This window comes from Coturnix japonica, chromosome 10 (genome assembly GCF_054131305.1).
Source record: "Coturnix japonica strain WE chromosome 10, WE-NBRP24, whole genome shotgun sequence".
NCBI lineage: Eukaryota > Metazoa > Chordata > Aves > Galliformes > Phasianidae > Coturnix > Coturnix japonica.
Window position 1 is genome coordinate 26,142,663 of NC_140672.1, and position 26,738 is coordinate 26,169,400.

The following is a 26,738-nucleotide window of genomic DNA, read 5'->3' on the forward strand; positions in this document are numbered from 1 at the left end:
GACCTGTGACTGAAGTTGCAGCAGCCACTGTGCTCATTGGAGGGGTTGGACGGTTACAGGGCTGTACCTCCTGGCAAAGTGCACCTCCCTTGGGAAGCATTTGTTTCATTTTCTTATAGCAATACTTGGAACAGCTACAGGACCTGTAGCAGGAGTAACTGCAGAGCTCATTATGAGGGGTGGAGTGACAGCAGGATCTGTCCAGAGCATAGAGCAAATGCAGGACATGTGGTAAAACCTTGGAGCTGCTGCAGGGTCAAGAGTTGCAGAGGCTGCAGCACTGTCAGCATTTCCAGCTCTCTGGATCTGGCACACTGCAGTCATGTGTGTTTCTTGGGGGCTACCAGAGCCACAGCAGACCTGCCCCCAATATTCTACCAGTTTCTCAGGATCCTGCAGTTGCTCAGAGATGAAGTTCCAAAGCCCTGGGGGTGCCCACCACTCCAGGCAGCTGCCCAGACCGTCCCACAACCCCTGCCATGCAGAGCCTTCTCACCTTGGGGTAGATCTCTCACTGATATTCCTGAATAATGTTTAACCTCAGTCACAGAATCATAGAATCACCAAGGTTGGAAAAGGCCTAAAAGATCATCCAGTCCAGCCATTCATAGGTCATTATCCATATAGGCTATTACCTATAGCTCCCACTTAACTATGTCCCTCAACACAATATCCAGTCACTCCTTGAATACCCCTGGCTCCCAGAGAAGACAACGTAAAATGTGTAATTCCTAATCATACCAACAATATTACTTTCAAAACCCAAAGATGACCACAGAGCTGAATGTGCACAAAACTTCACTTTGTTGGCTGCCAATTTTATTGTGATATAGACCAAGGTCAAACAGCATAGCAAAATAAATACCCTAATCCAGCATCCCAAGTTGACAAATGATGCAGCAGGGAAAACAAGCAGCAAGCAAGGAGCTGTGCAATGCAGCTTCATGAGAAGACTCATCAGTCTCCACAAACAGGGAAACTATCAGCATCATGGCCTGCAGTTCTCCAGCTCCCACAAAGCCCTGTGTTATCTCGCTCTGGACAGATGTGCTGTTATCTCAACACTTGGAGCCTCTCATCGGGCTCCCGAATGATGGTGGTTGTTGAATCCAGCATGTCGCACAGCAGCACACAGTGCTTTGTGCACTGCCCCATTCTCAGTGGGATGGGGAAGAGAATTGGGGAAAAAAAGTACAACGTGTGGGTTGTAACTAAGCAGTATTCTAAGAGATATAAAAGGAGAGGAGTAATAGTTATCACTGTATATCTGTTGATATGGAATCGTATGTAACAACTGATGCACAAGCACTTGCTCATCACCACCAGACTGATGCTCAGCTGGGCCCTGGGCAGTGAAAAGACTGAGATGAACTGCCACTGCTTTCAATACAATTTCTGCTTGCTGTCAGGTGCTACAAAACATCCCTTTGGCCACTTCCAGTCAGCTGTGGGCAGTCTGTTCCTTCCCAGCTCCTTGAGCACTCCACTGACCATGGCCTTGGCTCAGTAGAACACTGCTTAGCAGCAGCTGTAAACATCAGAGTGTTACCAACATTGTTTTTCTCTTAGAACCAAAACACTGCACCATAGCAGACAGTCTGAAGAAAACAATTCCATCCCAGCTGTAACTCAGATACCTGCTTGTCCCCCTCCTCTTGTTCTTCCTGATCGGGAAGCAAGGAACAGAATTTGCTGCTCTTCTTTTTGAAACCTTTCCATCAGTATTCAGGTGGCTCCTCTGCCATCCCCAGGCAGAGTTCAGTGCACTCTCACAGAGAGCAGCAGCCTTTCTTCATCTTCATTGCCTAAACATAATGAAGAGCCTGTACCTACTTTGCTACAGTTCAGAGGTGGAAACCATCCCACCATGTCTCTGTGAGACAAACAAGACCCTAGGCCTGCAAAGGCACAGAGATTTGGAGTTCGCTGAGTGAATGTTTGTGGTTGTCTCATTAGCGTAAAGACTCTTCAGAAAGCATCCCCTTCCAGAAGCATGTTTTGATTTAGCCTGGCTGGGCCTTGCATCTACACTGTGGTACTGGTGTTCAGGGCCTTGCTCAGAAGCAGAAGCCTGCATGAAAGGAAATGCTCTGTGGTTTTCTCTTGAGTTGTCCCGTTTATTTCTCACGCTACCTGCACTGGTCTACAGGCAATTTTGGGCAGCAGCAGGTTGGGGTTACCCCCAGAGGGTACACAGTAAGATTTAGGACGGGGTACTGGCAACAAGACCTTCTCTGAGGAATCCTCCCACAGTCCTATGGAACAACTCAGAGGCTTTCCCTGCAATCTCCAACACGAACAACATCCCTCAGGCCTTCCCTGTCAGATCCAGTTCCCCTCCCTTCGCCCTTTGGACCTGGTTTAAAGCCCTTTAATCAATCAGTGCAGGAGCATTTCAGATGGGGTCATGGAGGAGGCAGACTGCCATTCTTGGGGTGGCCATTTGCCCAGGAGGGCATGGTGGGAGGGCTTGTCCCGTCCAGTTCAACCAACACTTGTATCCACCCAGCAGAAGGCTGTGCCCTATGTGTTTCATTTGACCTCTGCATGGAGCTTACAGTTGACAGGGGCATGGCTGAGAAGCTCTGGGCATGGACTAATGGACAAGGAAGTAAGGTAGCTTCTTAAATTCCTCCCTTCATACCTTAACAACTTCCTTGTAATCTCCCCAAGTATCCTGTGCCTTATTCTGGACGATGGAGATTCTTTTTCTTCCTGAGTCTCAACAGTTTTTCCCAGTTCAACTACACTGGTCTTCTTCCCCTATGGCTCACCTGATGGCATTCAGGGACAGCCTGATTTTGTGCCTTTAAGATTTCCATCTTGAGGAGTGTCCAGGCTTCCTGGACCCCTTTACCCATAAGGAGCGACTCCCAAGGGACCTGTGCTACAAGTGTCCTGAACAGGTCAAAGTCCGCCCTCTAGAAGTTCAGGATAGTAGTTTTGCTAATCACCCTTCTGACATCTCCAAGAATAGAGAATTCTACCATTTCATGGCCACTCTGCCCAAGACAGTCCCCAACCTTCCCAACTCCAACCAGTCCTTCACTATTAGTGAAGAGCAGGTCTAGCAAGGAACCACCCCTGGTAGGACTTCATACCAGCTGCGTAAGGAAGCTGTCTTGCATGCAATCTATAAACCTCTTGGACTGATTCCTCTGCTCTTTATTATATTCCCAGCATATATCAGAGAAGTTGTAGTCTCCCAAGAAAATGAGTGCTGGCAATCTTGCGACTTCAGTAAGCTGCTCATAGAATGCCTCACCCATCAATTAGGCAGTCTATAAGAAACCTATAGCAAGATGTCACACTTACAGGCCTTTCCCCTGATCCTTACAAACATGCACTTCATTCTGAAGCCCAAGCTCTTCAACATCAAAACTCTCTTTAATATAAAGGGCCACACCACCACCCTTCCTTCCTCCTCTATCCCTTCTGAAGAGCTTGTAACCATCCATCACAGCACTCCAGTCATGGCAGTGGTCCCACCATGAGTCAGTAATAGCAACTAGGTCGTGGTTTGTCAGATGCACAGTTGCTTCCAGCTTCTCCTGCTTGTTGACCAAGCTCCTTGTGTTGGTGTAGACACTTCAGCTGAGGCATCTGCCTCTCTTTCAACTCAAACAGCATTCCCCTAGGCTCATCTCTGGTGAGCTCTGTTTTGTCCCCTCCCCCATCGTAGCTAGTTTAAAAATCTTTCGATAAGCCCCACTACATTCTGTGCTAGGATTTGTTTCCCCCTTTGAGGCAGTTGGGTTCCATTCATGGATAACAGACCATGGGCCAAGTTAACTGCCCTGTGATCAAAGAACCCAAAGTTTCTGGCTCAGTACCAACCTCTGAGACAATTGTTCTTTGCTTTGCTTTCCAAGCCTGCTCAGTGTCCCTCACTGCCACTGAAGGTACAGAACAAAATATCACTTGATCTCCCACTTTGTGAACTAAATGGCCTAAATTCCTGAAATCTCTTTTCATAGTTTGTAGGCTTCTCTAAGAAATTTCATCACTGCCCACCTAAACTATGAGTAGTGGAAAATAATCAGTGGACCTAACCAGCATGGGGAGTTTACTTGTTATGTATCTGACCTGCAGCCAAGAAGGCAGCAGACTTCCTGACAACTCGGGTCCAGTCTGCAAATGGGGCCCTCTATTCCTCTGAGAAGGGAGTCACCCACCACGGCCACCCTTCTTTCTTTTATGGCAGAGGAAGTCACAAGGCTTGGTAGTGACTGCCTTGCATTAGGCTCTCTGCTAGGCAGATCCTCCATTGCCTCCCCATTCTTATCTCCTTCAGATTTCAATGTGTCAAACCTGTTGCTTAGAGGTAGCAGGGGTAGAGGGCTAGGCAGGCATGGGGGGGCTCCTGTGATGTTGAGTTGGGACTCTCTTCCAACCCTCCTCATCAGTCATGTCTGTCCGACTGTGACGGGGCAGGGAGTCAACCACTTTTCTGGGGGTATCTGCCTGGCAGCCTTCCCGCGGGGATGCCAGCAAGTCACTCCACCAGCCCATCTCCAGATCACACTCCCTGATGGTGAATTGTGAGTAAAACCTTGAGTAAAGTGAGAGTTCACCTAGTGAAAAGTATGAGTAGAAACCTGTATTGATATGAAGGTAAACCCAGAGTAAACCCAGGATCCCATCCATCAGGCATGCACAGCCTCTAAGGGCAACTTTTTCCAGTGTTGCTGTGTAAAAAAATAGGTTCCTCACATCTAACCTATGTCTCCCCTTTTTAATTTAAATCCATTTCCATTTGTCCTGTTATCAACAGACCATCCCATCCTTATTCTAGTGTTAGGCATCTCATCCTCAGATGGAAACCCTGGGGCTGAATTGGGATCAGTTTTTCAAAGAACCACGGGAGCTTCAAGTTCACCTAGCTGAGTTCAGATGCGCACAGTGAGGTGTCTGTGTGTGAGTCCCTCATCTGAATCCTTGGTTTTTATTCCACAGTGACTGCACTGCTTATACACAGACTCTCAGTAATGCCCAAGGTGCCTTGGGTGATCCTAGTTTTGTGCTAGTGCTTGTAAACTGTGACGGAAAATCTATGAGATAGACACCTCCTTCTGGAGCATCAGCTGAGGGCCAGAATGGAGGTATTCTTGGCCATCCTAAATACCACCTCAGCCACGTGCTTAGGGCACTCAGTGTTTCTTTTGCACCTGACCCCATGGAGTACGTAGTGATATTCAGCTTACTGAAAGGATGAGCTCACAACAGAAGAGGCAGATCTTCCTCTCTGCTCCATCTGTGGCATAGTCTGGATTTCAAGGCATTGCAAAGCTATGGCACATCTACGTTCTTGCACTGATGACACTTTAGCATGCTCTGGGCTCGCATTTCAATGGCATCTAATAAATCTAGGGTCATACCTGTTGACAGGAAGCTGGCAAATGTTGTCTCATTGTAAGGAAGAGCAAGAAAGATGACACGGGCAATTATGGACCTGTCAGTCTCACTACAGTGCCTGGTAAAATTATGGAGAAAATGATGGTGGGAGTTATGGAAAAACACCTGAAGGACAATTCTGTCATTGGTCACAGACAACACAAGATACAGAGGGGAAGGTCCTATTTAATTTCAGGTCTTTTTATGATACCTTTATCCATTGAGCTGAACAAGGGAAGGCAGTTGATGTAATCCTTGAGGATTTCAGTAGAGCTTTTGATACTATTTCTCCAGCACCCTTCTGGACAGAAATTCCTGCATACGGCTAGACAGAAAGAGAACATGGTGTTTTGTAATACAAGAAGAATTTTAAAGAGCAGCAGCCATGGATTGAGATAAGGAGTTCACAGAGCAGCAGCTACGGAGCAGGATAAACAGCATGAGAACCAAGGACATCTCTAGGAAAAGAATGAATGGCTCGTGGCTTTGAAGGGGGGTTATAGGGTTGTTATTGCAGTAGCTTTCCTCCAATTAGCGTCTGTGATTTTTGGACACCCTTGTCTGTCTCCTTTAAAATCATGGCTTTTCGGGCAATAAATTGACGCAGCTATATGTAACCATATTGGTGTTTGTCTGCTTGTCCCAGCACGCTGACATTTTGCCTTTCAGGTTCACCAGCAGTGGTGAGTGAGCAGTTGGCCAGTAGTTCTGTCCCAAAGGATTATAGTCAGTGGGTTCCATTGGGCTGGTAGATGGTCACTGTCAGAGTTTCCCAGGGCTCCACTTTAGGGCCACTTTCCTTTAATGTTTATGCAGATGACTTGCATGCAGGACTAGAAGATGTTCTGAGCAAGTTTGCTGATGAGACCAGATGAGGAGGTGCTGTTGCCTCCACTGAGGGTGGAGAGGACTTGCAGAGAGATGTGGACAAGTCAGAAAACTGGGTATCAGTTGGTACTAAGCACTAAGTGCATAAAGTATAACAAGAACAAGTGCCTGATTGTGCACCTGGGTATGGGCAACCCTGGACATAAACACTGTCTGTATATTGGACACATGAGAGACGTCTGACTGAAAAGGATTGGGGGTCCTGCTCAACATAAAATTTTAAGTGAGTCAGCAATGTGCCCAGCCAGCCAAGAAGGCCAACGGTACCCTGGAGCGCATAAAGCAATTTATTGCCAGCTGGGTGGGAGAAAGGTTTGTCCCTCTTTGCTCTGCATTGCTACAGCCTCACCTGGAGCACTGGGTGCACTTCTGGGCACCGCATAACATAAAGGACATAAAACTATGGGAGAGTGTGCACTGGAGGGCACTGGAACTGAGAGATCTGAAGTTCAGAGTTTCACAGGGATTGACTGCTTGTTCAGACTGGGCTCTTCTCACATCCCACATCCTGCGATGAGACACAGGGCACATGTGGGATAGGAACTTAACAGCATCCTTGCACCACATGCAGAGCCTGGGATCTTCCGTTCCTATGTCTTTCACTTAACATCATATAGACTTCCAACTCACTGCCACAGGAAGTGCCCTGAGCCAACATGAGAGACAGGATCTCCCTATTTCTGGTCTTGCAATCAGGGCTTGACCTGTCTGCTTCGTAAGGGAAAGGAGAGGTTTCTTAGCATGCCAGTGCCTTTGCCTGCCTGTAGCCATGGCTTCCAGTTATCTTCTCTAACTAGTCTGTTGGGAAGCTTACTTGGTAATGGCCCTCAGTGGGACCATTAATATTCCAAGAAACTTCACTGTTACTTCTGACTTTGTCTTCTTGAGCACTCTGTGCAAACTTCTCTCTGCACTGGAGGTTGATGGACTCAGCACCAAATGCTCACTGGGGCCCATTATAACCTAAAGAGCCTCTTGTGCCTTGTACCTTCCTGTTCTCTTCTTCAGGTTTTCAGAATGTGTTCAGCAAAATGGAGAGAGCTTAAAGAGAAAGAATCCAAAATGCATTTATTGTCTATTTATTTATAGTTTGTTTTATACAAGAAGTTAAAGAAGCACTTTGCAACTGATGTCAATCCAGGATGTCCCAATGAGTTCTGTACTGTTACTGTGTTGACAAAGTTCCTCCTCAACCTCCCCATCCCACTCCTACTCACATTGGCCCCATGGAACTTGCATCACTTTTCCTCACATCACTCTTCTCCTCTGCCGTCACCCGCTCAGTGTTAAACCTCCTTTGTACCAACTCCCACTGGCTTTCCACAGAGAACCAGCTGCACACAGAAAAACAAATAATTCTCTTTATTTACGGCCAACAAACAGAAGGAAAGGTGATGCAATTGAATGAACAGTCAAACACAGTGATCAACTGCATGCCATGTCCAAGCAGCTTCTATTGAGGTTTATTTTTCGTAGGGAATATCTGCACAAGAAATGAGTTAGACACAGATAGGAGGGGATAGATAGAATCACGGTGAAGGAGTTGAAAGCAGACTTTTGAGGAATGGAGCAAATTCCAGTAATCACCCTGGATAGATCAGCGAGGGAGTTGGGAGGTATCAACTTAAAATTGAACAGGACTCGTGAGTATTTCAGAAATTGAGACGGGAGACACCTGGAGGATGAGGGATCAAATAGGCAGCAGGGAAGAGCAGTGGTGGGCGCCGGGATTTAGTCACAGGGCAATGATGGCACTGGCATCGCTGTCTGTGTCTCTGTACCTGAAAGCATCTGAATTAAAGGAAAAAAAAAAAAAAAAAAAAAAAAAAAGACACAAAATCCCTACAAGGATTTGATCATTCCCTACAAGGAAGCAAGGAACAGAATCTGCCGCTCTCCTCTCTGAGCCCTTTCCATCAGTATTCAGGTGGCTCCTCTGCCATCCCCAGGCAGAGCTCAGTGCCCTCTCATGGATGGCAGCAGCCTTTTCTCTTCTTCCTTGCCCATCTGTCATGCAGAATCTGTACCCCATTTGCTACAGTACAGAGCTGAGAATCAACCCACCATGTCTCTGTGAACCAAACAAGACCCTAGGCCTGCAAAGGCACAGAGATTTGGAGCTAGCTGAGTGAATGTTTGTGGTCCTCTCATTAGTGTAACGACTCTTCAGAATGCATCCCCTTCCAGAAGCATGTTTTGATTTTGCCTGGCTGGGCCTTGCATCTACACCGTACTACTGGTGTTCAGAAGATGGCACACAGGTACCAGACCCATTGTGGGGCTCACAGTTGTCCAGTGGACATTGTCACTACCCAGGGCATGTCTTTCCTAAAGATCCTCAGTGGCATTTGCCAGCTGGCTGGAGGTGTGTTGGAGGCCCCAGGGAACTGCCATTCTGTTCTAATACAAGAAGAATTTTACAGAGCAGCTGCCATGGATCAAGATAAGCACTTTACAGAGCAGCAGCTGCGGAGCAGGATAAACAGCATGAGAACCAAGGACACCTTTAGGAAAAGAATGAAAGGCTCGTGGATTTGAAGCGGGGTTTTAGGGTTCTTATTGCAGAAGCTTTCTTCCAATTAGTGCGTGTGATTTTTGAACACCCTTGTTTGTTTGCTATAAAAGTACGGCTTTTCAGGCAATAGATGGACACAGCTATATTTAACTATATTAGTGTGTGGTTGTTTGTCCTAGAACGCTGACTTTTGCCTTCAGGTTCGCCAACACGTGGGGGCCCGCAATGTCATGGGATTTAACTCTTGAACACCTGTGGGATCCCGAGAAACTAAGCCAGTATTTGAGTCAGGGATGGTGCAGCCTAGATAGATCTAAGGGGGTACGACTTATTTGGGGCTTGGCTTGTGCTTACCATGCTCTATAGAACACTGTTCCGAAAAGAGAGAGTTTCCGAGCTGAGGTTCAAGCCAAAAAGGGAAATCCCCAAGTCAATTTTGATCAGTCACAGGAGGCACCAGTAACAATATCAGTTGCCCTTGTGGAAGGCAAGAAATGGAAATGGGTGTCCTCACGTCTAGAACGGAAAAAAGAAGTGGAGGAGGAGGCAACAGAAGATCCAGCTGACAGGTTTGGATCAGCACCGAGAAAGGCAAAAGGAAAAGTGGCATGAAGAAGTAAGTGATGAGGAAGAAATCTCTATTACTATTTGTCAACCTCTGAAGATGACTGAAATCGAAGGCGTAAGAAAGGAGTTCACACGGCACCAGAATGAATCTCCTGTTACCTGGTTGCTTCGCTGTTGGGACAGCTGGGACGGTAGCTTGTTGTGACGTGACAGGCCCTTCCCCATATTCTGGAAGAATCTTAATGATGTGTAATACAGTGGGTGTAGACGAAAAGGTGTAGGTTATATAAGGATGTGTCTGTTTCAATAAATTGCCATTTTGCCACTTCATCACCTTGGTGTCACTTGGTAATTGGCCTAGCTGCTGCTTCAGTTGAAGGTGAGAGGTCGTAAAGCCATTAACAATCGTAAAGCCTTCACGTGTATCATCAAAAAACTCAGCTATTAGACATACGCGCTTTCCATCTCGAGCAAGGAACAACAGTACAATTGCACCACGTGTTTCCTTGTGGTATTACCTACGTGACCACAGAGAAGACATGAGGAAGTGGCATGACCAGCCTACTCCTGTACTATGAGCACGGGTGAGGGAACTACAAAACAGTCCAACCACCAGTACGGCTGCTCCAGTCATCACAGGTAACAAATAGAGGGGCCCTGCCCTCAGTCAAGGGAGTGGAAGGGATAATAGAGTTTATTGGACTGTGTGGATTTGATGGCCTGGCACATCAGAACCACAGAAATATAAGGCACTGGTGGATACCGGTGCACAGTGTACCCTAATGCCCTCCAGTCATGAAGGGACAGAATCAATCCATATTTCTGGATATCTCTCAAGAATTGACTGTGTTGGAGGCTGAAATAAGCCTCACTGGTAAAGACTGGAAAAAACACCCTATGTGAGTGGCCCAGGGTTTCCGTTCATACTTGGTATTGATTACCTCAGAAGAGGGCATTTCAAGGATACTAAGGGGTATCACTGGGCCTTTGGAATCGCTGCTGTAGATATGGACAACATTAAGCAGCTGTCATTTTTACCTGGCCTGTCAGAGGACCCATCTGTTGTGAGGCTGCTACGAGTAAAAATAAAAGAGCAGCAGGTACCGATTGCTACAAAGACAGTGCACAGACGGCAGTATCGCACCAACAGGGATTCCTTGCTCCCCATTCATGATTTGATTCGCCAGTTGGAGAATCAGGGAGTGATCAGTAAAACTCACTCACCTTTTAACAGTCCCATATGGCCAGTGCGTAAAGCCAGTGGAGAATGGAGGCTGACAGTAGACTACCGTGGCCTGAATGAGGTCACACCCCCACTGAGTGCTGCTGTGCTGGAGAGCAAATAATTCAAATTCTTCTATGAGCCAGTTTTGCTATTAAGTGAAGCAAAGTAAAAGGGCCTGCCCAGGAAATTCAGTTCCTAGGTATAAAGTGGCAGGATGGATGTCATCACATCCCAACAGTGATTGACAAAATCACTGCCATGTCTCCACCAACTAGCAAGAAAGAGACACAATCTTTCCTGGGTGCAGTGGGCTTTTGGAGGATGCACATTCCAAACTACAGCCTCATTGTAAGCCCCCTTTATCAGGTGATGCAGAAGAAGAATGATTTTGCATAGGGCCCAGAGCAGCAGCAGGCTTTTGAACAGATTAAACAGGAGATAGCCTGTGCCGTGGACCTGGGGCCAGTACGGACTGGACAGGATGTAAAGAACATCCTCTATACTGCTGCTGGAGAGAAAGGTCCCACTTCGAGTTTGTGGCAAAGAGCCTCAGGAGGGACCCAAGGCTGACCCCTGGGATTTTGGAGCTGAGCGTACAAGGGGTCTGAAGAGTGCTACACTCCAACTGAGAAGGAGATCTTAGCCACGTATAAGGGGGCTCGGGCTGCTTCCGAAGTAGCTGGTACTGAAATGCAGCTCTTTCTGGCACCTTGACTGTCAATGATGAACCGGATGTTGAAAGGGGAGGTTCCCTCCACCCATCATACTACCGATGCCACCTGGAGCAAGTGGATTGCACTGATTAGACAACAAGCGCGGATGGGGAACCTCAATCGTCCAGGAATTTTAGAAGTGATCATGAACTGGCCTGAAGATAAAAAGTTTGGAACATCACCAGGAGAAGAGGTGTCATGTGCTAAAGCGGCCCCACCATACATCGAACTACCAGAAAATGAAAAGAAATATGCTCTTTTCACTGATGGATCATTTCATATTGTAGGGAAGCATCGGAGATGGAAAGCTGCTGTTTGGAGCCCCACACGACAGGTCGCAGAGGCCACTGAAGGTAAGGGAGAATCAAGTCAGTTTGCAGAGGTAAAAGCTGTCCAGCTGACCTTAGATGTGGCTGAACGGGAGAGGTGGCCAATGCTTTATCTTTATACTGACTCATGGATGGTGGCAAATGCCTTATGGGGGTTGTTACAGCAGTGGGAACAAAATAACTGGCAACGGAGGTGTAAACCTATTTGGGCTGCTGAACTGTAGAAAAACATAACTGCTCAAAAAAAAGATATGATTGTAAAGGTGTGTCACGTGGATGCACACTTGCCCAAGAGTCGGGCTATTGCAGAACAACAAAACAACCATCAGGTAGATCGAGCTGCCAGAATTGAGGTGGCTCAAATAGACTTGGACTGGCAGAACAAGAGTGAATTATTTCAAGCTTGATGGTTCCATGAGACCTCAGGCCATCAAGGAATGGACATAACATATAATTGGGCTAGAGACTGAGGGGTGGACTTAACTATGGATGCTATTGCACTGGTTATTCATGACTGTGAATCATGTGCCATAATTAAACAAGCCAAGAATATGAAGCCTCTCTGGGGGGAAGGCCAAGGCAAAAGTATAAATATGGGGAGGAGTGACAGGTGAATGATGTCACCTTGCCAGGATCTCATAATGATAAGCGTTTTGTGCTTACCATGGTGGAAGCAACCACTGGGTGGCTTGAAACATACGCAGTACCCCATGCTACTGCCAGAAACACAATATTGGGTTGTTAGAAACAAGTCCTATAGAGACATGACACCTCAGAAAGAACTGAGTCTCATAATGGGACACATTTCAAAAATTCCCTTAATAAATACTTGGGCCAAAGTTCACGGCATTGAGTGGATTTATCATATCCCCTACCATGCACCAGCTTCTGGTAAAATTAAAAGATACAATGGGGTGTTGAAAACTATGTTGAAAGCAATGGGTGGTGGAACACTGAAGCACTGGGAAAAGCATTTGCATGTGGTGCAAGGATGCTGTTAAAGTTCATATCCCACATGTGCCCTGTGTCTCATCACAGGATGTGGGGTGTGAGAAGGGCCCCGTCTGAACAAGCAGTCAATCCCAGTGAAACTCTGAACTTCAGATCTCTGAGTTCCAGTGTCCTCCTGTGCACACTCTACCATAGTTTGATGTCTGTTATGTTCTGCATTGCCCAGAAGTGCACCCAGTGCTCCTGGTGAGGCTATAGCAATGCAGAGCAGACAGGGACGACCCTTTCCCTCACCCAGCTGGCAATAAATTGCTTGATGCACTTTAGGGGACTGTTGGCCTTCTTGGCTGGCTGGGCACATTGCTGACTCACTTAAAATTTTATGTTGAGCAGGACCCCCAATCCTTTTCAGTCAGACGTCTCTCATGTGTCCAATATACAGACAGTGTTTATGTCCAGGGTTGCCCATACCCAGGTGCACAATCAGGCACTAGTTCTTGTTATGCGTTATGCACTTGGTGCTTGGTACCAACTGGTACCCACTTCTCTGACTTGTCCACATCTCTCTGCAAGTCCTCTCCACCCTCAGTGGAGGCAACAGCACCTCCTCATCTGGTCTCATCAGCAAACTTGCTCAGAACGTCTTCTAGTCCTGCATGCAAGTCATCTGCATAAACATGAAAGGAAACTGGCCCTAAAATGGAACCCTGGGGAACTCTGACAGTGACCATCTACCAGCCCGATGGAACCCACTGACTATAATCCTTTGGGACAGAACTACTGGACAACTGCTCACTCACCACTGCTGGTGAACCTGAAAGGCAAAATGTCAGCGTGCTGGGACAAGCAGACAAACACCAATATAGTTACATATAGCTGTGTCAATTTATTGCCCGAAAAACCATGATTTTAAAGGAGACAGACAAGGGTGTCCAAAAATCACAGACGCTAATTGGAGGAAAGCTACTGCAATAACAACCCTATAACCCCCCTTCAAAGCCACGAGCCATTCATTCTTTTCCTACAGATGTCCTTGGTTCTCATGCTGTTTATCCTGCTCCGCAGCTGCTGCTCTGTGAACTCCTTATCTCAATCCATGGCTGCTGCTCTGTAAAATTCTTCTTGTATTACAACACACCATGTTCTCTTTCTGTCTAGCCGTATGCAGGAATTTCTGTCCAGAAGGGTGCTGGAGAAATAGTATCAAAAGCTCTACTGAAATCCTCAAGGATTACATCAACTGCCTTCCCTTGTTCAGCTCAATGGATAAAGGTATCATAAAAAGACCTGAAATTAAATAGGACCTTCCCCTCTGTATCTTGTGTTGTCTGTGACCAATGACAGAATTGTCCTTCAGTTGTTTTTCCATAACTCCCACCATCATTTTCTCCATAATTTTACCAGGCACTGGAGTGAGACTGACAGGTCCATAATTGCCCGTGTCATTTTTCTTGTTCTTCCTTACAATGAGACAACATTTGCCAGCTTCCTGTCAACTGGTATGACCCTAGATTTATTAGATGCCATTGAAATGCGAGCCCAGAGCATGCTAAAGTGTCATCAGTGCAAGAACGTAGATGTGCCATAGCTTTGCAATGCCTTGAAATCCAGACTATGCCACAGATGGAGCAGAGAGGAAGATCTGCCTCTTCTGTTGTGAGCTCATCCTTTCAGTAAGCTGAATATCACTACGTACTCCATGGGGTCAGGTGCAAAAGACACAATGGGTGCCCTAAGCACGGGGCTGCAGTGGTATTTAGGATGGCCAAGAATACCTCCCTTCTGGCCCTCAGCTGATGCTCCAGAAGGAGGTGTCTATCTCATAGATTTTCCGTCACAGTTTACAAGCACTAGCACAAAACTAGGATCAGCCAAGGCACCTTGGGCATCACTGAGAGTCTGTGTACGAGCAGTGCAGTCCCTGTGGAATAAAAACCAAGGATTCAGATGAGGGACTCACACACAGACACCTCACTGTGCACATCTGAACTCAGCTAGGTGAACTTGAAGCTCCCGTGGTTCTTTGAAAAACTGATCCCAATTCAGCCCCAGGGTTTCCATCTGAGGATGAGATGCCTAACACTAGAATAAGGATGGGATGGTCTGTTGATAACAGGACAAATGGAAATGGATTTAAATTAAAAAGGGGAGACATAGGTTAGATGTGAGGAACCTATTTTTTTACACAGCAACACTGGAAAATGTTCCCCTTAGAGGCTGAGCATGATGATGGATGGGATCCTGGTTTTACTCTGGGTTTACCCTCACGTCAATCCAGGTTTCTACTCATACTTTTCTCTAGGTGAACTCTCACTTTACTCAAGGTTTTACTCACAGTTTACCATCAGGGTGTGTGATCTGGAGATGGGCTGGTGGAGTGACTTGCTGGCATCCCCGAGGGAAGGCTGCCAGGCAGATACCCCCAGAAAAGTGGTTGACTCCCTGCCCTGTCACAGTCGGACAGACCTGACTGATGAGGAGGGTTGGAAGAGAGTCCCAACTCAACATCACAGGAGCCCCCACATGCCTGCCTAGCCCTCAACCCCTGCTCCCTCTAAGCAACAGGTTTGACACTCTGAAATCTGAAGGAGATAAGAATGGGGAGGCAATGGAGGATCTGCCTAGGAGGGAACCTAATGCAAGGCGGTCACTACCAAGCCTTGTGACTTCCTCTGCCATGAAAGAAAGAAGGGTGGCCGTGGTGGGTGACTCCCTTCTCAGAGGAATAGAGGGCCCCATTTGCAGACTGGACCCGAGTTGTCAGGAAGTCTGCTGCCTTCTTGGCTGCAGGTCAGATACATAACGAGGAAACTCCCCATGCTGGTTAGGTCCACTGATTATTTTCCACTACTCATAGTTTATGTGGGCAGTGATGAAATTTCTTAGAGAAGACTACAAACTATAAAAAGAGATTTCAGGAATTTAGGCCATTTAGTTCACAAAGTGGGAGATCAAGTGATTTTTTGTTCTATAACTTCAGTGGCAGTGAGAGACACAGAGCAGGCTTGGAAAGCAAAGCAATGAACAATTGTCTCAGAGGTTGGTACTGAGCCAGAAACTTTGGTTTCTTTGATCACAGGGCAGTTTACTTGGCGGATGGCCTGTTATCCATGAATGGAACCCAACCGTCTCAAAGGGGGAAGTGAATCCTAGCACAGACGGTAGCGGGGCTTATCGAAAGAGCTTTAAACTAGCTACGATGGGGGAGGGGACAAAACAAGGCTTACCAGAGATAAGCCTAGGGAAATGCTGTTTGAGATGGGAGAGAGGCAGATGCCTCAGCTGAAGTGCGTCTACACCAACGCACGCAGCTTGGTCAACAAGCAGGAGGAGCTGGAAGCAACTGTGCACCTGACAGACAATAACCTAGTTGCTATTACTGACCCATGGTGGGACCACTGCCATGACTGGAGTGCTGTGATGGATGGTTACAAGCTCTTCAGAAGGGATAGAGGAGGAAGGAAGGGTGGTGGTGTGGCCCTTTATATTAAAGAGAGTTTTGATGTTGAAGAATGTGGGCTTCAGAATGAAGTGCATGTTTGTAAGGATCAGGGGAAAGGCCTGTAAGTGTGACATCTTGCTATAGGTTTCTTATAGACTGCCTAATTGATGGGTGAGGCATTCTATGAGCAGCTTACTGAAGTCGCAAGATTGCCAGCACTCATTTTCTTGGGAGACTACAACTTCTCTGATATATGCTGGGAATATAATAAACAGCAGAGGATCAGTCCAAGAGGTTTATAGATTGCATGCAAGACAGCTTCCTTACGCAGCTGGTATGAAGTCCTACCAGGGGTGGTTCCTTGCTAGACCTGCTCTTCACTAACAGTGAAGGACTGGTAGGAGTTGGGAAGGTTGGGGACTGTCTTGGGCAGAGTGGCCATGAAATGGTAGAATTCTCTATTCTTGGAGATGTCAGAAGGGTGACTAGCAAAACTACTATCCTGAACTTCTAGAGGGCGGACTTTGACCTGTTCAGGACACTTGTAGCACAGGTCCCTTGGGAGTCGCTCCTTATGGGTAAAGGGGTCCAGGAAGCCTGGACACTCCTCAAGATGGAAATCTTAAAGGCACGAGATCAGGCTGTCCCTGAATGCCATAAGGTGAGCCATAGGGGAAGAAGACCAGTGCAGATGAACTGGGAAAAACTATTGAGACTCAGGAAGAAAAAGAGAATCTACGCCCTCTGGAAGAAGGGACAGGATACTTGGTGAGATTACAAGGAAGTTGCTAAGGTATGCAGGGAGGAAGTTAGGAAGGCACATTACTTCCTTGTCCATTAGTCCATGCCCAGAGCTTCTCAGCCATGCCCCTGTCAACTGTAAGCTCCATGCAGAGGTCAAATGAAACACATAGGGCACAGCCTTCTGCTGGGTGGATACAAGTGTTGGTTGAACTGGACGGGACAAGCCCTCCCACCATGCCCTCCTGGGCAAATGGCCACCCCAAGAATGGCAGTCTGCCTCCTCCATGACCCCATCTGAAATGCTCCTGCACTGATTGATTAAAGGGCTTTAAACCAGGTCCAAAGGGCGAAGGGAGGGGAACTGGATCTGACAGGGAAGGCCTGAGGGATGTTGTTCGTGTTGGAGATTGCAGGGAAAGCCTCTGAGTTGTTCCATAGGACTGTGGGAGGATTCCTCAGAGAAGGTCTTGTTGCCAGTACCCCGTCCTAAATCTTACTGTGTACCCTCTGGGGGTAACCCCAACCTGCTGCTGCCCAAAATTGCCTGTAGACCAGTGCAGGTAGCGTGAGAAATAAACGGGACAACTCAAGAGAAAACCACAGAGCATTTCCTTTCATGCAGGCTTCTGCTTCTGAGCAAGGCCCTGAACACCAGTACCACAGTGTAGATGCAAGGCCCAGCCAGGCTAAATCAAAACATGCTTCTGGAAGGGGATGCTTTCTGAAGAGTCTTTACGCTAATGAGACAACCACAAACATTCACTCAGCGAACTCCAAATCTCTGTGCCTTTGCAGGCCTAGGGTCTTGTTTGTCTCACAGAGACATGGTGGGATGGTTTCCACCTCTGAACTGTAGCAAAGTAGGTACAGGCTCTTCATTATGTTTAGGCAATGAAGATGAAGAAAGGCTGCTGCTCTCTGTGAGAGTGCACTGAACTCTGCCTGGGGATGGCAGAGGAGCCACCTGAATACTGATGGAAAGGTTTCAAAAAGAAGAGCAGCAAATTCTGTTCCTTGCTTCCCGATCAGGAAGAACAAGAGGAGGGGGACAAGCAGGTATCTGAGTTACAGCTGGGATGGAATTGTTTTCTTCAGACTGTCTGCTATGGTGCAGTGTTTTGGTTCTAAGAGAAAAACAATGTTGGTAACACTCTGATGTTTACAGCTGCTGCTAAGCAGTGTTCTACTGAGCCAAGGCCATGGTCAGTGGAGTGCTCAAGGAGCTGGGAAGGAACAGACTGCCCACAGCTGACTGGAAGTGGCCAAAGGGATGTTTTGTAGCACCTGACAGCAAGCAGAAATTGTATTGAAAGCAGTGGCAGTTCATCTCAGTCTTTTCACTGCCCAGGGCCCAGCTGAGCATCAGTCTGGTGGTGATGAGCAAGTGCTTGTGCATCAGTTGTTACATACGATTCCATATCAACAGATATACAGTGATAACTATTACTCCTCTCCTTTTATATCTCTTAGAATACTGCTTAGTTACAACCCACACGTTGTACTTTTTTTCCCCAATTCTCTTCCCCATCCCACTGAGAATGGGGCAGTGCACAAAGCACTGTGTGCTGCTGTGCGACATGCTGGATTCAACAACCACCATCATTCGGGAGCCCGATGAGAGGCTCCAAGTGTTGAGATAACAGCACATCTGTCCAGAGCGAGATAACACAGGGCTTTGTGGGAGCTGGAGAACTGCAGGCCATGATGCTGATAGTTTCCCTGTTTGTGGAGACTGATGAGTCTTCTCATGAAGCTGCATTGCACAGCTCCTTGCTTGCTGCTTGTTTTCCCTGCTGCATCATTTGTCAACTTGGGATGCTGGATTAGGGTATTTATTTTGCTATGCTGTTTGACCTTGGTCTATATCACAATAAAATTGGCAGCCAACAAAGTGAAGTTTTGTGCACATTCAGCTCTGTGGTCATCTTTGGGTTTTGAAAGTAATATTGTTGGTATGATTAGGAATTACACATTTTACGTTGTCTTCTCTGGGAGCCAGGGGTATTCAAGGAGTGACTGGATATTGTGTTGAGGGACATAGTTAAGTGGGAGCTATAGGTAATAGCCTATATGGATAATGACCTATGAATGGCTGGACTGGATGATCTTTTAGGCCTTTTCCAACCTTGGTGATTCTATGATTCTGTGACTGAGGTTAAACATTATTCAGGAATATCAGTGAGAGATCTACCCCAAGGTGAGAAGGCTCTGCATGGCAGGGGGTGTGGGACAGTCTGGGCAGCTGCCTGGAGTGGTGGGCACCCCCAGGGCTTTGGAACTTCATCTCTGAGCAACTGCAGGATCCTGAGAAACTGGTAGAATATTGGGGGCAGGTCTGCCGTGGCTCTGGTAGCCCCCAAGAAACACACATGACTGCAGTGTGCCAGATCCAGAGAGCTGGAAATGCTGACAGTGCTGCAGCCTCTGCAACTCTTGGCACAGACCCTGCAGCAGCTCCAAGGTTTTACCACATGTCCTGCATTTGCTCTATGCTCTGGACAGATCCCGCTGTCACTCCACCCCTCATAATGAGCTCTGCAGTCACTCCTGCTACAGGTCCTGTAGCTGTTCGAAGTATTGCTATAAGAAAATGAAACAAATGCTTCCCAAGGGAGGTGCACTGTGCCAGGAGGTACAGCCCTGTAACCGTCCAACCCCTCCAATGAGCACAGTGGCTGCTGCAACTTCAGTCACAGGTCCTACGGTGATTTCAGCTCTGGCAATGGGCTCTGCAGTTGCTCCAACTCCTGCAGTAGGAAAACAGCCTCTCCAGTTCCCACAGTGAACCTTGAGGCTGTTAAAACCCCTGCAACAGGTCCTGGACTTGCAAACAGATATGCATATAAACTTCTATCATCTATGTATGATATGTATATGTATTAGTACATGCACATATGTTAGCCACTGCCTATATTGTATATATGTGAAAATATACTATATATATATGTATATATGCATTTATCATATTTATAATCGTTTTCTTTTTATCTTGACCTTAGACCACAGATTCTAATCCTCAGCACTGCCTTGAGTCCCTTACAGATCTCCTTGGGACTTCTGAAACTATCTCTGGCAGTCAGTGAAATGCACCAGAGTATCTTGAAGTCTTCTCAGGGAGCAGCTCCTGAGGTACATTCCTTAAACCAGATTTGGAAGAGGCCTCCAGTTCTCTGGACCTGCTCCGAAGGGGCCCTCTTGTTATGGCAGTGACAGCAAGGAGACCAGCACTGATGCAGTCGTTCATATTGCTGGCTACTGACTGCTGTCCGAGAGTGCTGCTGTAGAGACAACAGGACTGTCATGAGACACAGAAGACATTCAGCTTGCACAAATGAGAGGACTTGAGAGCACTGTGGCGGTGTAAAGAGATCAGAAATGAAAATCACAGAATCACAGAATCACAGAATTGTAGGGGTTGGAAGGGACCTCCAGAGATCATCGAGTCCAACCCCCCTGCCAAAGCAGGCTCCCTACACCATGTCACACAGGAAGGCGTCCAGGCGGGTCTTAAATATCTCCAGAGAAGGAGACTCCACCACCTCCCTGGGCAGCCTGTTCCAGTGCTCCGTCACCCTCACTGTAAAGAAGTTCTTCCGCACATTCGTGCGGAACTTCCTATGCTGTACGTTGAGCTGCTGTCTGTGGCTGCACCTCCCCAAATCCAGACAAAGTAGGAAGAAAGAAAAGCTAAGCAAATGTCTTTTTTGAAACCTTTTTAGGTAACTTATAACGTATTCAGGGAATCTGGTTACATGTTTACATCAGCTCCTAAAGTGACAAAATGAAATTAGGTAGGAAAGAATTTAAATTCATTTTTATTTATAAGTTCAATAACATTATTTTCTTTTGCACATTCCTATATCTCACATAATCAAACAACCAAAGATACATAAAACATGAAGAAACACCACTGGGAATCCTATGAGGAAGTTGTGCAATTTATGGAAGCTGGAATAGTGCTTATTGCAACACCTTCCTCAGAGCGTGCTTGAGCTCCCTGTTCCTTATGCTGTAGATAACAGGGTTCAGAGTTGGAGGAACCACTGCGTACAGAAGTGCCACTGTCAGATCCAGGAGTGGGGAGGAAATGGAGCGGGGCTTCAGGTAGGCAAAAATGGCAGTGCTGAGAAAGAGGGAGAACACAGCCAGGTGAGGGAGGCACGTGGAGAAGGCTTTGTGCCGTCCCTGCTCAGAGGGCATCCTCAGCACAGTCATGAAGATCTGCACATAGGACACCACTATGAAAACAAAGCAGCCAAAGGCTAAACTGGAACCAAAAAGGAGAAGCACAACTTCCCTGAGGTAGGATTCTGAGTAGGAGATCTTGAGGATCTGGGGGATTTCACAGAAAAACAGGTTGACAACATTGCCTTGGCAGAGAGGCAGTGAAAACGTACTGGCAGTGTGCAGCAGGGAACAGAGAACCCCAGCACCCCAGGCAGCTGCTGCCATGGTGGCACAAGCTCTGCTGTCCATCAGAGAAAGTCTTGTTGCCAATACCCCGTCCTAAATCTTACTGTGTACCCTCTGGGGGTAACCCCAACCTGCTGCTGCCCAAAAGTGCCTGTAGACCAGTGCGGGTAGCATGGGAAATAAACGGGACAAATCAATAGAAAACCACAGAGCTTTTCCTTTCATGCAGGCTGCTGCTTCTGAGCAAGGCCCTGAACATCAGTACCACAGTGTAGATTCAACACCCAGACAGGCTAAATCAAAACATGCTTCTTGAAGGGGATGCTTTCTGAAGAATCCTTACACTAATGAGAGGACCACAAACATTCACTCAGCGAACTCCAAATCTCTGTGCTTTTGCAGGCCTAGGGTCTTGTTTGTCTCACAGAGACATGGTGGGATGGTTTCCACCTCTGAACTGTAGCAAAGTAGGTACAGACTCTTCATTACGATTAGGCAATGAAGATGAAAAAAGGCTGCTGCCATCTGTGAGAGTGCACTGAGCTCTGCCTGGGGATGGCAGAGGAGCCACCTGAATACTGATGGAAAGGTTTCAAAAAGAAGAGCAGCAGATTCTGTTCCTTGCTTCCTGATCAGGACGAACAAGAGGAGGGGGACAGGCAGGAATCTGAGTTACAGCTCAGATGAATATTTTTTCTTCAGACTGCCTGCTATGGTGCAGTGTTTTGGTTCTAGGAGAAAACCATTGATAACACTCTGATGTTTACAGCTGCTACTAAGCAGTGTTGTACAGAGCCAAGGCCATGGTCAGTAAAGGGCACATGGAGCTGGGAGGGAACAGAGTGAGGACAGCTGACTGAAAGTGGCCAAAGGGACGTTCTCTATCAGCTGACAGCAAGCAGAAATTGTATTGAAAGGGGTGGGAGTTCATCTCAGTCTCTTCACTGCTCAGGGCCCAGCTGAGCATCAGTCTGGTGGTGCTGAGCAAGTGCTTGTGCATCAGTTGTTACATACAATTCCATATCAACGGATATATAGTGATAACTATTACTCCTCTTCTTTTATCTCTCTTAGTAAACTGCTTTGTTACAACCCAGAAGTTGTACTTTTTTTCCCAGTTCTCATCCCCATCCCACTGGGAATTGGGCAGTGCACAAAGCACTGTGTGCTGCTGAGCCACATGTTGGGTTCAACAACCACCATCATTTTGGTGCCTGATGTGAGGCTCCAAGGGTAGAGATAACAGCCCAACTGTCCAGAGCGAGATAACTCAGGGCTTTGTGGGAGCTGTAGAAGTGCAGGCCATGGCGCTGATATGTGTGGATGTGCTTCCTATGTGCGGAGGTTGTTGAGTCTTCTCATGAAGCTTCACTGCACAGCTCCTTACTTGGTGCTTGGATGCTTGATTAGGGTATTTATTTTGCTATGCTGTTTGACCTCAGTTTGTACCACGATAAAATTGGCAGCTGACAAAGTGAAGTTTTGTGCACATTCAGCTCTGTGGCCATCTTTGGGTTTTGGAAGTAATATTGTCCATATGATTAGGAATTACACAATTTACATTGTCGCCTCTGTGAGTCCGGGGGTGTACTGGATATTGTGTTGAGGGACATGGTTTAATGGGAGCTATAGGTAATAGGTGAACGGTTGGACTGGATGATCTTTTAGGCCTTTTCCAGCCTTGGTGATTCTATGAATCTATGATTGAGGTTAAACAATTATTCAGGAATATCACTGAGAGATCTACCCCAAGGTGAGAAGGCTCTGCATGGCAGAGGGTGTGGGACAGTCTGTGCAGCTGCCTGGAGCTGTGGGCACCCCCAGGGCTTTGGAACTTCATCTCTGAGCAACTGCAGGATCCTGAGAAACTGGTAGAATATTGGGGGCAGGTCTGCTGTGGCACTGGTAACCCCCAAGATACACACATGACTGCAGTGTGCCAGATCCAGAGAGCTGGAAACGCTGACAGTGCTGCAGCCTCTGCAACTCCTGGCACAGACCCTGCAGTATAACCAAGTTTTTCTACACATCCTGTGGCTGCTCCAAGCTCTGGGACAGATCCCACTGTCACTCCATCCCTCATAATGAGCTCTGCAGTCACTCCTGCTACGGGTCCTGTAGCTTTTCCAAGTATTTTGATAAGAAAGTGAAACAAATTCCTCCCAAGGGAGGTGCACTGTGCCAGGAGGTTCAGCCCTGTGGTCACTCCAACCCCTCCAATGAGCCCAGTGGCTGCTCCAACATAATCACAGGTCCTGTGGTGGTTCTAGCTCTGGCAATGAACTCTGAGGTCCTTCAACTCCTGCAACAGCCTGAAAGTCAGTACAGCTCCTACAGTGAACCCTGTGGCTGTTAAAACCCCAGCAACTAGTCCTGGACTTGCAAACAGGTGTGCACTGGGATTAGTTCATATATGTTTGCAACTGCATATGTTGTATATGTGTGAAAATACACTAAATATATTATATATGTATAAATACATTTGTCATGATTATTATCTTTTTCTTTTTCTCTTTATCTCAACCCAAAAACCTTAAACCACAGCACTGCCCCAAGTCTCTTACTGATCACATTGGGATTATTCTCTCTGATCCGGTCACTCACTGAAGAACACCAGAAGATCTTGAGGACTTCTCAGGGAGCAGCTCCTGAGGTATATTCCTTACACCAGCTTTGGAAGAGGCCTCCAGTTCTCTGGTCCTGACCTGAAGGGGCCCTCATGTTATGGAAGTACCAGCAAGGAGACCAGCTCTGACAGACCTTTTCATATTGCTAACAACTGACTGCAGCCCCAGAGTGCTGCTGTAGAGACAACTGGACTGTTGTGAGACACACAGGACTTTCAGGCCTGCACAAATGAGAGGACTTGAGAGCACTGTGACACTGTAAATGAAGCAGGAATGAAAACAGCACGTTGTGCTGCTGTCTGCGGCTCTACCTCCCCCAGACCCAGAGAAGGTAGGAAGACAGAAGAGCTAAGGAAAAGTTTACTTTGAAAGTATTTATTTATCTTTTAACCTATTGAGGGAATCTGGTTCCACATTTACACGAGTTATTGGACTGCAAAAATGGAAAGGAGGTAGGAAGGAAGTGAAATAATTTGCAACATTTTTTGCAGAATGCTGTATAAAACACAATCAAACAATCAAAGATGCATAAAACATAAATAACCATCACTGGGAATCCTGTGAGAAAGTTGTGCATTTTATGGAAGCTGGAATAGTGCTTATGGCAACACCTTCCTGAGAGCGTTCTTGATCTCCCGGTTCCTCATGCTGTAGATAATAGGGTTCAGTGTTGGAGGCACCACCGAGTACAGAACTGCCATAATCTGGTCTATGGGTGGGGATGAGAGTGAGGGGGGCTTCAGGTAGGCAAAAGCAGCAGTGCTGACAAACAAGGAGACCACAGCCAGGTGAGGGAGGCATGTGGAGAAGGCTTTGTGCTGTCCCTGCTCAGAGGGCATCCTCAGCACGGCCATGAAGATCTGCACATATGATGCCACTATGAATAAAAAACACCCAAAGAATAAACTGATACTAAAAAACAGAAGCACAACTTCCCTGAGGTAGGAGGCTGAGCAGGAGAGTTTGAGGATCTGGGGGATTTCACAGAAAAACAGGTTGACAACATTGCCTTGGCAGAGAGGCAGTGAAAACGTACTGGCAGTGTGCAGCAGGGAATTGAGAACCCCAGTGCCCCAGGCAGCTGCTGCCATGGTGGCACAAGCTCTGCTGTCCATCAAGGTCCCGTAGTGCAGGGGCTTGCAGATGGCAACGTAGCGGTCATAGGACATGATGGTGAGAAGGGAATACTCTGCTGAGATGAAGAAGACAAAGAAGAAGACCTGTGCAGCACATCCTGCGTAGGAGATGGCCCTGGTGTCCCAGAGGGTGTTGGCCATGGCTTTGGGGAGAGTGGTGGAGATGCTGCCCAGGTCGAGGAGGGCCAGGTTGAGGAGGAAGAAGTACATGGGGGTGTGCAGGCGGCGGTCGCAGGCTACGGCTGTGCTGATGAGGCCGTTGCCCAGGAGGGCAGCCAGGTAGATGCCCAGGAAGAGCCAGAAGTGCAGGAGCTGCAGCTGCCGCGTGTCTGCCAACGGCAGCAGGAGGAACTCACTGATGGAGCTGCTGTTGGGCATCTGCTGTTCCTGGGATTGGAGTTCTGTTCAGAGTGCAGAAGATAATGACAAGTCCAGACCATTCTCAAAGACACTCCTCCTGCTATAATATGAAATGTTTTTATTCTCTTACAACAGTGTACATTTAGCACCATTACTTGCATTTAATTTCATGTATTTCAGCATTCCTTAAGCAGAAGCAGCATATGGAGCTCTAACCTTCCTCTTATTTTCTTATCCCTTCTCCCTGGGTATTTTCATCTGTTTCAAGTCTCATATCTCTACCCCAAGTGCTCTTAGAGCTTCTGTGGCATTCAGTTTCAGTTAGAAAATGCTGCTTGTTTGTAGGATAAGTGAATTATTCATGCCTATTGTTCACAAAACAAGCAATTGATTGACGAAAAATACTCAGAACTCTTATTGCCCCTTTTAGATTTCTGACTCCAAAACTCTTTGCCTCAGAACAGGAAATGGAAACCCCCTGCCTTGGCTCTCCTTTTGCAAAGTGCCCTCATAAACATCCTGTTGTGCAGTGGAGCTGTGATCCCCCTGCCCCAGGCAGCAGCTGTGGCAGCACAAGCCCTGCCGGGGGGCTCCTCCCCCCCACCTGTCTCCCCGCAGCGCCCTGGGCAGCTCCCCGGGCAGGCTGAGTGCTGAGCCTGGCAGGCGGCAGAGTCCCATACCCGGCACACAGCCCCTGGGGCACAGCAGGGACCCTGCTCTGCAGGACAGCCCTGGGCACCCGCCTGCAGCCCCGGCTGCACAGCCTGCAGCCGTGCTGGGACATGGAGCCCTCAGGGCTGTGCTCTGACACTGCAACACGGAAGCCCTCAGCTGGAGCAGAAGGCTTTTTCCACAGTAAAGAAACATGCAGTGCCTGCATCCAGATCTGCTATGGGATATCCCAAATTAAGTTGACCCTCTATGAAAAGCAGCTCATGGTCTGCAGTGAGACTTACCCTGTCATGGTCTGTGAGCAATGCTCCCGCAGTGAGCTCACAGCCTGCTCACACCACACACATCCTGTAAGCTCTCTCCAATTTCTCTCCTCTCCTTCTGTCACCTGCAGGCTGTGCTGCGCACAAGAGCTGCTCCTGGGCACAGCTGTTTCTCTGCAGCTCTGCCCACTTTTATGAGCTCCCTGTGTCCCAGTAGCCTGGACAAGCAAGCAGCAGATTATGTCATTTTTATCCTTCCCACTCGTCTCCCCTGACACATCCCTGGGTCCTCATGGCCAACAGCTCCTGAAAGACAACAGCATCATGACTGTGCGTTGAAATCCTCTCAATTAACCACCACATGTCCAGTGGTCAGTGACTGATTGGAGACATATGGGGAGTGCTCCCAGAGTTCATTTGATGAAACAATAAGGGCACCCAGACAAGGAAGGCGAGGTTTGGACTTTCCCTGTGCAGGACAGTGATCCAGCTGAGGCAG

General features: G+C 47.5%; 1 protein-coding gene across 1 annotated transcript in view; it reads right to left on the reverse strand.

Moving 5' to 3' along the window:
- LOC146759531 (olfactory receptor 14J1-like) overlaps nucleotides 1–25,322 on the reverse strand; it is a 34,999-nt gene extending 9,677 nt beyond the window's left edge. The window contains exons 1-2 of the mRNA XM_085510419.1: nucleotides 24,420–25,322; nucleotides 17,932–17,991 (exon numbers count right to left, since the gene is read on the reverse strand). Coding sequence (XP_085366545.1) covers nucleotides 17,932–17,991; nucleotides 24,420–25,322 — 963 coding nt within the window. The remainder of the gene's footprint in view (nucleotides 1–17,931; nucleotides 17,992–24,419) is intronic.
- Between the last annotated feature and the right edge of the window lie 1,416 nt (nucleotides 25,323–26,738).